The sequence below is a fragment of the Thamnophis elegans genome, chromosome 1 (assembly GCF_009769535.1).
Source record: "Thamnophis elegans isolate rThaEle1 chromosome 1, rThaEle1.pri, whole genome shotgun sequence".
Lineage (NCBI taxonomy): Eukaryota > Metazoa > Chordata > Lepidosauria > Squamata > Colubridae > Thamnophis > Thamnophis elegans.
Window position 1 is genome coordinate 22609570 of NC_045541.1, and position 14692 is coordinate 22624261.

The 14692-nt window shown below is 35.6% G+C and overlaps 1 protein-coding gene across 2 annotated transcripts; it reads right to left on the reverse strand.

The window, feature by feature from the left end:
• Positions 1-1704: 1704 nt before the first annotated feature.
• Positions 1705-13615, reverse strand: LOC116513336 (metaxin-2). 2 transcript variants are annotated; one of them, XM_032224360.1, is made up of 7 exons: positions 13517-13615; positions 9233-9309; positions 6790-6882; positions 6382-6420; positions 5869-5994; positions 4475-4551; positions 1705-2943 (listed from the first exon to the last, which is right to left on the reverse strand). In XM_032224360.1, the coding sequence occupies exons 1-7, from the start codon at positions 13575-13577 to the stop codon at positions 2784-2786; spliced, it is 633 nt and encodes a 210-aa protein (XP_032080251.1). In that variant the 5' UTR covers positions 13578-13615; the 3' UTR covers positions 1705-2783. The 2 variants fall into 2 exon arrangements, with proteins under 2 accessions (XP_032080251.1, XP_032080257.1); XM_032224366.1 differs by lacking the exon at positions 6790-6882.
• Positions 13616-14692: the final 1077 nt, after the last annotated feature.

Here is a 14692-nt window from a genome sequence, read left to right on the forward strand (position 1 = left end):
TATTACAAAAAAAAAGTACACTACAATATGCAAAGATGAATTTGATTGTGGAAAGAATTCCAAACTATTTGGGGGGGGAGGGGTGAAATAAAGACAGCAGCCTCACTAGGGGTGAAAAATGCTAAAAGGCAGAAATGATAGAAGCGGAAATACTTTGAAGTACTGTCACTTCAATTCATCTGGATAAAAGAATATTTGCCTGTATAGATATGAGTTAAGATTTTCTCTATCATACTGAAAAAGTAAACATTACATGATGTTACTTTAGTATCCACTGTATCTTTGATCAGCCTCAGTTTGAACTATGTAATTTCTCTTAATGTATAGAAAAGCACATCCACAGTTGTCTTCATTATGCTCCAATTGTGAATTATGACTATTTCTTATTAAAGCATACCATGTAGCTATTTCAATTCATTTCCATTCTAATCTTCTCTGTAAAAATTCCAGTATAGTGCTACAAAAAACACATAAGGCAATTTGATTTTCATGTAAAGATCATACATTTCACAGGCCGAAGACTTGCTGCCTCTGGTGTTAGAATCCACTACAGCAAGTAATCAGGAAAAAATAGGAATAAAACAGTTTCTGCATCACTGTCATCAAAACAACATAATTTTAAATCAAGACAGCATGGAACAGTAACAGATTTTTCTACAGTGTAATTGTCCTGTTATAAGGTCCAGCAAATCTTTTCAGAAGACTATCAGAATAAGACATACATGCATACATATTATATTATATTTAAAGGTTTGTATCTGATACTTTTAATGCTATATATGGGATGAAGAAGTCATATAATAAATATAGACTGCAATACAAACTGAGTCTCCCTTTCTTCATAAGGGAAGAAACTTGAACTTCTCATTTTCAACAAAAACCTCTTGGCAATTTTAAGGGCAATATTTCTTACGTGACATTCATCGGTATTATTAAATGTACTAGTGTTTTAAAATTAGATGATGATATACATGAAACACGTGTAACGTGTACTCTAGCTATGTACTGCCAGTGTAACTTCCATCTATTATTAATTATACTGATTCACAATTACAATTTGTATTATGAACAGTAAGTATAAGTTGAGTTTCTCTTGATGTTAGCTACTAGACTGTTTTAACATTTTCCAATCTTTGAAACCTAGTCTTTTTCATCCTACACTTAAGTCACCATTGTTTTAGTTCTTAAAAAGGCACTTTATCCAAATCAATACTTTGAAAGAGTGCAGTAGCCTCTCAGCGTTGTCAAACAAGTATTTCTCGTGCTTAACCTAATTTAAATAGAGAATTCTGATAACTCAAATGATTAGAAAGGGAATAATGTTGATTGGGGGACTGACAAAGAATATACCTACGTTTACAAAAAATATTTATATGAAATAGCTTTGCTGCTCATCTTACTTTACTTATTGAGTTTGCAATGTAATTCACTCATCTCCATATCCTTAAGTGCAGTCTAAGTGGCTCAAATAGATTTATGCACACTTTATTTGCTTATAATAGATCCTCCTGCAACGTCATTTCAAGATAGTGGGGATTTATAGTCCAAGAGACACTTTCAAACAGAGTTAATGCACGGTGTCAGGCTTTAAGAAGTTAAAAGGTTGACCGGATGCTGCTGAACAAGACTTGCAGTCATTTTGTCTTGTAAATTGGTATTTAGATTACTGATGATTCAAGCAGGAAACAAATTTGGCTACTGACATCACAAAGAACAATAATCCTTTATTCCATAATTCAGAATAAAATCATTTTGTAAATGGGAACCTAGATAAACATGTGCAACAGCCAAGCCATCTTCAAAGAACTGGTTTTCCACTTATTCTCTGAACGGAACCATTTTAAAGAGCAAGAATATTCCTTTTTCATAGCCTTTGTTTTCAATTGGAAAGACTGATTAAAAAAAGCAAGAGTAGTCAATTTTGAATTCAATATGATGGTTCCATCTTTGCTGTATTTGAAAAATAATTTAAATACAGGTTCTAATTAATAACTTAAAATTAATTACCAAATTTCTGTCTTCACAGGGTATAAAAAGATAAGGTGGGACAAATACCTTCAGATGACCTAGCAAACACTCAAAGGCATGTAATTAAAAAAGAGAAATAACCATCTCAAAAACAGGGGATTTATTTAGACTGACTTTCTTGATCTCCAGAATTATGAATGATTAAAAAACTGAATAATTTCATCTTTTATATATTATTTTTACATTTTACTATAAATTAATGCATTTTAGAGGTTCTGCATTATGCGTGATTTTTCTTGGTATTTACTGTTAATATTTTAAATAACCAGATAAGAGAATTCTATTTAATAGCAGGATAAAAATGCAAAATTTATTTATGTAAACATTTTACATAGATACCTTTAACCAATCCCAATTTAGTAGTTTAATGGCTGTAATGCAAATAATTGTAAAAATGTAGCATGTATATAGGCAGTTAAAAATATTAAGAAAAATACTTATAGAATTGTCTAAACTTTTATTGTTTTACATCTTGACACAATATTGTTTCGAGGTCACTTCAAAAGAATATTAAAATGGCACAGAGACATGTATAATGAAAAACTCAATTTTGCTTTAAATACAGTGGGTTTCTTGAATTCATCACAGATTTTCTTGGGCTACAACAGTTTTGGCGCAGCTTGAGAGCTAAGCCCAATTTTCAAATCTGTGCAACTATCTTTTTAAAATAAAACAAGCATAGTCAAAATATTAATTTTACTATTACTATCATCAAAAGCATTCTGTTCCTCAAAGACAGTTTGGAGAAGGAAGGACTAGGCCGTCTTAACTTCAAAGTAGTGTTGTTCTATTCTTTTACAAAATGCAATGAGGTTACGGTAGCCTTTCACTTTTTCCAACAGTTCATCGCTGATCAACTGGGTAGTAAGGATTGTGAACAGGTGTCCAAATACCAAAGCATCTAATTCAGTTGGCCTATGAACAAAAGAAAATTAGTATGTTGGTTGAGAGAACACAACCAAGGTGTAATGGCTCCTCTCCTAACTTGAGAAAGTAAAGATTCTTGAAACGGATTGTTTCAAAAGGAACCTTTAATCAAGCAGGATGGAAACCATTAGAAGCAAAGCAGCATCTGAAAACCTTTAGGCAGTGCAAATGGGATTAAGCTGATAATGACTCCTCCCCTTTGTCCAATGCAGATTCTGACCAATACACAAGTGTGAAGATGCTTCCTTAACTCTTCTGCCCTGGGAGTCAATAAAGCACATGTTCCCATGGCTATCTCTAGTTAGACATCAAAGTTATATATCCCACATGGCTACCATAAACATCACTCCAGAGATGTTGGGACCTTCAGTCTCCCAGTGACAGGAAACCAGTTGTAACGTTTTAAAACTCAGTTGTTTCAGATGTAGCTAATGATTTAACTCCGAGGCTCCCCTCCTCCCAATTGAATGGCAGTATCACTTTTAGGGATCTGACACATGGCAAGCCACATTAGGCATTAGTGCCAGTTGTATATACAGACCATGGCATACTATCTTGATCATTCCATTTTGAGGAGAAAATGCCATCAACTGCCTTTATTCCACCTCTTCTCCTTAAGGTAATGACTGAAGGTTGCCAATTTAAGCTTTGGAAACTACAACAATGATGAAGAGGCATGCAAATGCTTCATCGAATCACAGCCATGTCTGCCTTATTGAGGAAGAAATTGGTGGGCCACAGGAACATTAATAAAGGCAAAAAAAAAGACTAGATTTGGCACTTAAGTACCCTGTCACTGCACAACAGCAATAATCTTGAGTTTTTGTTTTGAGTTCTGTCCTTTAATCTGAGCATCAAGAGATAGACTGCATTCAAGCTTAATGTTAATATATGTGAATGTAAAAAGTCTCTTTCTCTCTCTCTCTCTTGTCTCTCTCTCTCTCACTCACACACACACACACTCACACCATCAAATGAGATATTGTGAGAGAATGGAATTGGCATCAATTCAAATGATCGAAGCATTGAAAATATGAAGTAAATATTACTTTTAAAATATTATTTAGGGATATAATCAAAGAATAACTTAGAATGGAAATAAACCTGCGGTGGTAGCATTTCTTTAATCTAACCTAGATTTTAGTGTGTGCTGCAGATTTAGACAAAAATCAAATGTTTAAAACTTTTTGGGAAACTCATTTCACTGAAATTCTTCACACAGTGCTTTCTAACTTGATCCCATTAACCTTCCTAGATGTTTCTCCTTGCCTCTCTCAAGTTGCCCAGAGGTAATCTAGCCATTTCGTCGCTCATAAATTAAGAAACACAGAAATAAGTTATTTCCTGCTTCTTAGCTCCTGGGCCAATAGGCAACTACTATGATGCCCTTTTTACCAAAAGTTAGAAAAGAGAAGAGATTTTTATTTCATCTATTGGAAAAAGAAATACAGCAGGAGAAACATCTCCCCATCATTTGAAGAATGTCTTCTTGGCAAAACTCTTAAATTAAACAACTTACTTCTTATTGAAGAAATACAGTTGTGTCCCAAGCCTTTGAGAAAGTGCTTGACAACACTGATCTACATCTTCAAGTACCTAAAAAGAACACAGATATCACAGAAGAGCAGAAAATATTTTTTATGAAGTGCTATAGAAACAAAAGCTTTAGTTAAAAATACATTGCATACATAAGATTTTTAGCAATATTTGTCATACACAGTTCTTGTCCTTCCCATATGATCTTTTCTTCTTTCTCCTTTAAATCAGGGGTGTCAAACTCGCGGAATCACATCGTCACGTGACGTATCACAACTTTTTTCCTCTTCACTAAAATGGGAGTGGACATGGCCAGCGCGTGACGCATCTAGCCCACAGGCCATGAGTTTGGCATCCCTGCTTTAAATGCGACAACAATGTGTCGTATTTTTCAGAGTATTAGACGCATCTTTTTTCCTCAAAAAACAGGCTGAAAATCTGGGTGCATCTTATACATTGAATATAGCATTTTTTGCCTCCCGAAACCCTGCCCTCTTCACAAAAATGGCAGTGCATAGCCTTATGGAGGCTTTCAGAGAGCTCTTGGGGGCTGGGGAGAGCTGTTTTTTGCTCAATTGGGGCTGCTTGGTGAGTCTTATACTCTGGTGCATCTTATACTCCGAAAAATACAGTATTTGCCCCTGTTAAAAATCAAACAGGATTAGTCCTTAACATATTTCCAGACCAAGTATTTAGATTCAACCTAGAAACAAACCTATACAAATAACTTCATATAGTTGCTGTTAAAATATAACCCTGATGTACATACCTGAGAGCATTTGGAAACTTCACCTAACACTAACTTCTACTGATAGCTAACCATCTAATGCCCACTACTATGATCCTATTACTCAAATATTGAAAGGTTTACATTGGATGCCTTTTTTTTACAACACATTGATCTTACATTTTAAAGTTCTAAACAGTTTATATTCTGGCCATTTAAGTGTCCTGTTTCATTATAAACATATTATGTTATAAAAACAAATTTAAAAAATGTATCTAGCAAATCAAAATATATCACACAGTAAAACCATTAACTCGGATCATAGACAGCAGAGGCTAATTTTTATTTATAGAATAGAATAGAAAAGAATAGAATTCTTTATTGGCCAAGTGTGGTTGGACATACAAGGAATTTGTCTTTGGTGCTTATGCTCTCAGTGTACATAAAGAAAAACAAAATACATTCATAAAAAATTATAAAATACAACACTTAGTGATAGTCATAAGTTACCAATAAGCAATCAAATTGTACTAGGAACAAATAAAACAATATAAATTGTAATTTATATTTAATTTACAGTGCCTCCCTGAAACCTTACATTTTACATTTTCTAAGGGGTTGGGGATCAGACTTGGAAACTAATGACTGACCTGATCAAGTGACTTATTGCCCCAGCCAACAGCCTTCATTTTACGCTGGACCTCCCATTGCTTCTGATAGGCCAAAATACGATTCAGAGGCCAAGGATAAGGAGAACCATATCTTGGATGAGTAATCTTTAAAGGGAGGGAAAAAGGATTATTGTGTTCTTATATAACTGACAAAACTGTTTTTTAAAAAAGGCTAGTCTAACAATGATTTTATTGCCGTGGTTCTGCCTCAGAACCTGATTCTGTGCAATTATTTATAACTTGCAGCTTAAAAAAAGCAAGCCTTTAAAATGATATTAATTTTTTTTCTTCACTTTAGAACCAGCACATCCAATAATGACATAGAGTAACCCGAAATGTATATGCAAGCAAAATTAAAGCAAAAAAAAAAAAAATTGGTATCATTAGTGGTATAAACCTCTATGTTTCATTTATGAGTAGGGACTTGCAATTGTGAGCAAAAGTGTTTTCTCATTAAAATTTAATTAAGATGTATGCTGCAGAATCACTCACCTCCTGGACTGTAGCATCATCGCACCACTGAAGATATAGCTAGAAACCAAAGAATACTAAACTTCATAATGGAGAAGGTTACACAGTCATTTATTCCTTGCAGCTTTCTCTCCTAGCTCTACCAAACAAGCCATTAATAACATTTAAAACACATAAATACGGCTACTAGATCTATCATGAAGCAAATGCAGTATTTCAGTGCACCAAAAATAACCTGAAAAGGATTGCAAAGTGTACATAACAGGGTGCTGCATTTTGAGAAGCACTGTTAATCGTAAGTCCACCTTTTTGTTTAATACACAAATGGTAGCTGTGGCTTGCAATGTTACAAAGAAAATAGCATTTTATTCCCCCTCTTCGATATAATTCATTTCCCAAGACTGACAAATTACTAGTGTTTTGCCATACCTCCGCTGTCAAAAGCATATTATTGACTAATTCCATGTAGGCTTTCATCTCAGCTTTTTGGACTTCATCCAACCCATCACTAAGTGAATGGCCCTAAGGCAGGAGAGAAGGAAGGAAAGAGAAAGGAGAGCAAAAATTATCCGTTTGGGTCCTTTCCAAACTTTATTGAAGTCCAGGCCCTTCTCTCATTCAAAACAATCCTTTGCAACATTACACATAAGAGGCAGCTTTGTAGACCACAAAGACTATTAAAGGCTCTGGGGAGATGGGGGGGGTGGGGGATATTGAATTGAAATCTTTTAAATAGAAAAGTACAGAGTGATCAGTAAACAGAACTTTCCAGCTACAGACCTTTCTTTTGCTTTTCTGCTGAGTGGTTTTTATAAATACATCTTTGTAAATAAACTGAAGTGAGTTATGGTGATGTAAATACCTTATTAAAATACGATGCATGGGTATCGATTTACAAGACTAAAGAAAGAAGCAAGAGTAAGCATAAATATTGATTATTTGGAATTTTTTAAGATTTAAACAAAGTGTTCTCTATGCAGTAGTTTGCAGAAGCCAAGTACTAAGTGCAACATTATTTCTTGGCAACAGCCAAGAAAGCAAACAGAGCATGCAGCAATCGGGAATAGCCAACTTGGTGGTGCATTTCTTTTTTTTAAAAAAAAAATAATAATCTTAATTTCAAAAGCCACAGCAAGCGTGGCCAAGGTTCTGAAACGATCAAAGTTACAATCCAAACCCTCTGGAGACCACTGGGGTGATGCCTACCCTATCTTAGATGTAGGACAGGATCCAAAGAGCTTTTGGACAGCTCAGGCCTCTTCCTATAGAGCCAAGACATACAGAGAAACAATTTGAAAAATGGAAGCCCTTTCAAAGAGACATCTAAACCACTACAATTGGTTTTTAAAAAAGTGCACCTAAAAAGGATATGTCTCAGCTGAATCAACTGAGAATTCTTTAGGTATTTACTGATGAAGCCTTGTTGTATTTGAATATATAATCAGAAATATGTTTACACTAGACAAATGTTAGGAGCCAACCTACAATCTAGCTTTTCCCCATTTAATTACCATATAATTAGTTTATAAATTTCTATCTACTGTATATCAACTGAAAACAATCAACAAACAAGTTGATATTATAACATTGCATCACCGTACTGTATTACAGAATAAACTAAAAACTCTTGAGAAGATAAATATTAGAGAAAAGGGTAAAAATAGAAATCTATTTATTAATCAGTTCAGTTATGGAATTGGCTTTTAAGGCCACTTGAATTAGTAAATTTTCAAGATAGAAAGGATGGAAGGAAAAGCTGCTCGCCTAAAATCAAAATTATACGTACACATATCCATACTAATTGTATGAGAAATTTAAGCAACAGAAAATATTTAGATATTCAAATGATGCATATCACCATGTATGAAGCCCAGAATATTTGGGTTACGTTTGCTTCAAAATGGAATTAATGCTGTATCCAAAAGAAATATGGATTTGGCTGAAAGGTCCTACTGGAAGAAGCATATCTTCACTCCTTCTTCCTTACAGATATCTTGCCATCTCCCTTACTCTCTTGAAACTTGATCAGACTCCCAAGATACTTTCAGAGCATGCAAGGAGCTAAAGAAAGGGAAAATTCATTTCTTTCTCCCACCAATGTGAAGACCTAATTATGAAACCTACATTACACAAATTTCATTTTCAGAAGATGGCCCAACACAAGAGTTTGTTTTCCTGAATCAAGTGATCCAATCAGGATTGAATCTGGTCAGTCCTTGGAGGGAAATAACCAAGAAATGCTAATTCTATAGGTTACATTGGGAAGTATTAAAAAACATCCAAAAGACAATGTCATGCTCCTTCTGTATTGTTGCAAGGAAAACTACAGGAGCAAACTCATTACCTCACCAGTTGAACTCTATTCAAAGGAGACTTTACAATAATTATTATTTAAACTTCTTTCAGTTTAAGGATCTCATATGTGCTAACTGGGGAGATATTGGAGCTGCAACTTAAATACAGCTAGAAGATATCAGGATGAGCAAGGCTGTAGGACCCCTTTCTGAAATTCTTGGGTAATACAGATTTGTGTGCTGCCTGGATAAATAACAGAGTTTCTTCAATATGGACATATATAGAGAGAGAAAGATAAATATTGTACAGAATAACATTTGTACAAGAAAAAGAGTTCAGCCCAATAATAATAGATAGAAATGTACAAGTCTTTTCACAGATAAGCACTCAGCAGAAAAGTAACCTACTGAACTGGATAACATCTTAAAAGCTTATTAATGCAGTGTTTTCTGAAAGAATAAAGAATTTAATTTTCAAAGCTATGAGGTTATCAAATCACTAGGATAATTTCATAAAGAAATAATTAAAACAACTGCTGAATAGGTATTTATCTTTTTAAAAAATATATACACATTACCTTGGCTTTTACAAACTGGACAATGGGTCCAAGTTCTGAAACTACTTGATTTCCTACATGAATGAAGGGCACTTTTCCTGCAGGCGAAAAGAAGAGTATATTTCAACATTCATCACTGACATAGGATTCAGAATGAACCAGAATGAAAAGACCCAGAGAAACTGAGATTTCAGTTTTGTGCTTGTGTATCTTTGAAAGATGTATGAAAACATAGGTTGATAGCATTTGTTCTAGGCAAAAGTAATTGGTCCTTTTCTGAATACAAATCTCTGTGAATCCCAAATACTACTATCCTTATTTTTTTAAAAAATCAAATAACTTTGACCAATCATCATCATCAAAATTATAGTGAAAGAACAGAGTAAAGCAACAATTAGTAGTTAGGGGCGGGGGAAAAGTAACGGAAAATAAAACAACAGCTTGGTTGTCATTCAGTGATACCCAAGACCTCAGCTCCTCCTAAAAATCTGACCATCTGCATCCAGGGAATTCTGGTAGCACACAAGTGCTTCTTATCCACACAGAAGAGTTACTGAGGTTGGACAGTTTATATCAGGTCACATTTCTTTGTAAAAGCTTCTACACAGTTATGTCTGATTCTCTTGTAAACGAAAGCCTCCAAATGACAAGAATCGTCTTTTGTTTGAGGATTCATAATCGAGAATATAACTACCCTGAGCACCAATTATTAGCAGAAAGGCTACTGCACATGCATACATATGCACAAGTATGTATATTTTGTTTTGGTATGAATCTGCACCATCAATTGGCCCCAAAAATTATCATATTTCTTCCAGAGGTGCAGAAAGATACAATTGTAAAATCAACTAGCTTCCAAACAGTACATTAATAACAAATCAAAGCAGGGTGAAATTTAGCAGGTTCTGACAGGTTCTGGAGAACTGGAAGTGGACATTTTGAATAGTTTGGAGAATTGCCAAATACCACCTCTGGCTGGCGGGTGGGAATGGAGATTTTGCAATATCCTTCCCCTGGAGTCAGGTGGGAATGGAGAGTTTACAGTATCCTTCCCCTGCCACGCCCACCAAGCCATGCCCACAGAACCAGTAGTAAAAAAAAATGAATTTCACCACTGAATCAAAGATTGTTGAAACAAATGTTCCAAATATTAAAGTAAATGCTAAAGTTGCTGGACTTATATATATAATACTGCGTCAGTTTCACAGAAATTGTGTAAAATATACAAGATACAGAGTTTAAGAAAATAATATCCATGAACAGCATTCAGGATAACTTCTGGCAAGAGATGCATTGGTGATCCAGCCAGTCTTTGTATTTTCAAAACTGTCATAAGTCACTTTTTCAGGGCCAAATGGGAGAAAGACGGGTGTCTACTACTTTTTATTCAAAAACTACTAGATATAATCTGATATCCATTACTGATTTTCCTATGAAATGTTAAATTTTCATTTTGAGATACTGAAAACTTCAGACTGAAGCACCTACAGTAACCTAAATTTTATCTTTCTCTATTTCTTCCCATATCCCAATAAAGTCCTGAAAAATTCAAAAGCTTGCACACTTTTTTATGACATTCGACTTACCTATAATAAAACTACATCCTACTATAATTCTAATAAAAATAGTTATCTGTGCTAACTCTGTGCTCAGAACTTAATGGCACCTCATCAGAAATTGAGCAAACAGTGAACTAAGTGGCCTGGTGTTCCTTTGTTGACACTGAAAGCAGTGGTGAAATTCAAAATTTTTATGGGTGTGGCTTGGTGGGCATGGCGTGGCTTGGTGGGCTTTATGGGCGTGGCTTGGTGGGCATGGCAGGGGAGGTGGCATTTGCCGGTTTTCCGAACTACTCAAAATTTCCACTACCGGTTCTCCAAAACCTGTCAGAACCTGCTGGATTTCACCCCTAACTGAAAGGCTATAATCCTAAAACCTCTTGCTATGAAATATAGGTAGTCATGAATTTACGACTACAATTGACCACAAAATTAATGTGTTAAATGAGAACTTGTTAAGTGACTTGCCCCACTATATGACATTTCTCACCACAGTTGTTAAATGAATCACTGCAGTTGATAAGTTAATAACCTGGTTGTTAAGTGCATCTGGTTCCCCACTGACTTTATTTTATTTTGTTTATTTAGTTTGTCAAACATGTACAAGATAACAGGTATAAATATAAACATGGACATGAACAAAGGAAATGAGTACAAATGAATGGGGACAGAAGGACGGTAGGCACATGGATGTGCTTATGCACCCCTTCACGGACCTCTTAGGAATGGGGCGAGGTACACAGAGGACAGTTTAAGGTTGAAGGGTGTGAGGGTTAGAGGATGTAACAACTGAGTCAGATAGAGCATTCCAGAAGGTTGCAAAAAGTATGACCCCGGGACACTGCAACAGCCATTAATATAAACCAGCTGCCAAACTTCTGAATTTTGATCACATGATCATGGGGATGTGAAAAACTGTCATAAGTCGCTTTTTCAGTGCCATTGTAACTTTGAACAATCACTAAATGAACTGTGGTAGGTCAAGAACTACCTGTAATGTCAGTCTCTTCAATGAAGGACTACACAAATAACTGTGAAGGTTAAACACTGTCCAACGAATATTTGGACTAGTCTTGCGTTTACTTTTACTGAGAAAACGGGGGGGGGAGAGAGAGCTTGGTCACTGACAGTTACACTGACTCAAAAAAAGAATTGCAAGCAGCCCCTGCACATTGGCATACATTGCAAAAGGAATGCAGGGCCTTTTGAACTTCTACACCTCTCTATGGTCCTATCAATCAAGCTTTTGCTTCTAGGGAACTACTATACTGTATATAGAATGAGCTTTTGGTGTTCCTACAGCAAGAGTCAGCATATCGGTGCTCTCACAAGGTGCGATTAAGTGCTCTCTTATTAACAGATGGAGAAAGGGAGTAGCACCAAGCAAGTGGTTCTCAAATGTGGACTCTCATAAAAAGAGGAAAATGCATTCGTGGTTCTGAATTGTAACCTTGTAGAATTAGGGCCACAATTTCTGTGTTCGCAGAAGCTCCATTTATCCAAGCTCTAATTTATAGGGAAGCATGCATATAATAATGCATGATGAAAAGGCTTTTGCGGTAGGCAGCAGGAAATGCTTTCAACCTGCCAACTCAAAAACTGGGGGGGGGGGGGAATATTCTCATTAACATTGAATTTTGCTTTATTTAGATATTTCCTTTTACCACAGCTAATGGGGAATAAGAACACACCACATTATTGGCTAATTAGCAGGCTATGTTCATGGAAAGCAATGTACATATTCCCAATAGTTCTCTAGGCCATAAGGGGGCATGCCTAGATGATGAAATTTAGGAGAATAAGTCTTAGTGAATTCCATCCCACAATATTCAATCGAAGCATCTTTTAGCCTGCATGGATTTCACTGTTAACAAGCCCAGCTATGCCCACTGCAGACACATCTTGTTTCCTGCAATGAGGAAAGTTATGTCTGCATGTGAATTTGGAGGTATGCTACCTTATTTACTCTGCAAAGATCTGGGTGACTTCTAGATGGAAGGAAAGTGTTATATTTTTTCATCATCTCTTTGTTGACACTCAGTGGTTGCCTGGATTTTGCAAGCCAGATATGGTAGCCCTACTCTTCACGTGCAATGAAGTGTGGGAAACTCCTTTCTGAACATGCCCCCTTCAATAGACAATCAGCATCAAATGTATGACGAACAAAAAAAAATGCTTTCGTCCATAATGAGACCAAATGAGAGATCACAGCAGCAACTCCGTATATTTGCATATAGAATTGCCCCAAATTAGAAGAGGATGTTGAAGAGGACCTGTTTATAAAACCTGAAAGGGGTACATGAGGACATATACAATGATTGGTTGCCTCCATCTGGGCCCTCTCTCTTCAATCATTCTGAGAGCTCAATTCTGTAAAGTAATCTTTGTTAGAGTATTAAAGGAAAAAGCTGCTCAAAGGTAGAATGTAAGAAAGAAGACAGGTCATCTCTTCTCATCTAATGTTAAAACCAGCCTCTTCCATCTACTTCCATCCTGACCGAGGCAGTTCACATTTAACACACACAGAAGTGTTAGCGGTATGTTTACCTTGGCCTTACAACACTACCGTTTAATACAGTTTAATGATGAAAAGGTATTTATTTCTGTTTCTTGCAAGAAAAAAAAATCTGTAGCATAACAAGAAACAAGCTACTGCATTGTGCAGTAACTCCAACTGATCTCCAAGATGAGATACTGTTGCCATAGTTTCCAAGCGAGGTGTAGTGTAAATGATTGGTACACTTACCAGATGGGGACATATATTCTGCATTTGCCCTACAAACCACCTGGACTGGCAGATTGCACATTTGTAAAAAAGCCTGAAAATAAAGAAGAGTAAATTAAAATTTTCCACATTATACAAATACATTTTTTAAAAAATATTTGAAATTTTAAGCCACAAGAAATATTCCTTTTGTTTATAATTATTGTCCAAAACAGATAACTGGGAGAACTATACTTCTAGGTGCTAGCTTCTAACACTGCACTTATCACAAATTCATCACTCTGGACACAACTATAAATGAACAGAGAATTAAGCAATCTGAAATATACAGCATCTCCATTTTCTTGTACTTTACTGTGATAACCTCTCTCTAAAAAAGTAACTGCATCCAAAAAAAAAAAAAACTTTACATTCCGTTTTGGCAATAATGATAATTGTAGTTTTAAAATGAATTGATGAAACTTTCTGCTACAATTCCAATTTTTCATGGAGATCAGCCGACAAATTAAAGTATAGCCCACTTCACATTTTTAAAAAGATGCCATTCTTTTGTCCGTCTGTTAACTTTAATCAACTATAAAATTAAAAATAAAATACAATTTTTAAAAATTACACATCATGCATACTGCTTAGAGTGGGGCTGGATAATAATCAACAGCCCCAGGCCTGCCGGAACAGCCAGGTCTTCGTAGCTTTACGAAGGCCGGAAGAGTAGTAAGGGTCCGGATCTCTACGGGGAGATCATTCCATTATACAGACCTGAGTTGACTGAAAAATAAATCTTGGCTCTTCTAATGGACTAGAAACTTAGGAACTTAAACTGTGGGTAAGGATGTCCCTAGAAGACATCTCTGTTTAGAAATTTCTCACTCCTAAAAAAGCAAAAGTCTTAAGGTATTTGAACCCCTAAACAGGTCAGATCTGTAAACAAACAAGAGTGGTTTACTTCCCAAACATAGGCTTTGTGGCTATACCTGAAAATGAAGAACAGTGGGCAGCAATGATAAAAGCATTGCTCCCTAATAAACCCTTTGCTTTGATTTTTCAGGTTCTTCCACCACAACAGAATACACATTCCAGACAAGCAAAATTTACATAAACCAATTCCCACAAAACAACATGAAGAGGGGAGATTTCCATAAAGTATGAAGAAAGATTCCAAGCTGAGATATTTTGAGTAATAACAAGGCTTCTCTG

Bases quoted from the DNA above. Each gene is read 5' to 3' on its own strand.
- LOC116513336 (XM_032224360.1), bottom strand. From the start codon at position 13,577: ATGTGCAATCTGCCAGTCCAGGTGGTTTGTAGGGCAAATGCAGAATAT. The intron at 9,310-13,516 runs GTAAGTGTACCA...TTTCGCCTGCAG, and splicing joins AGAATATATGTCCCCATCTG to GAAAAGTGCCCTTCATTCAT. The intron at 2,944-4,474 runs GTAAGTTGTTTA...TTTTGTTCATAG, and splicing joins CTGTATTTCTTCAATAAGAA to GCCAACTGAATTAGATGCTT.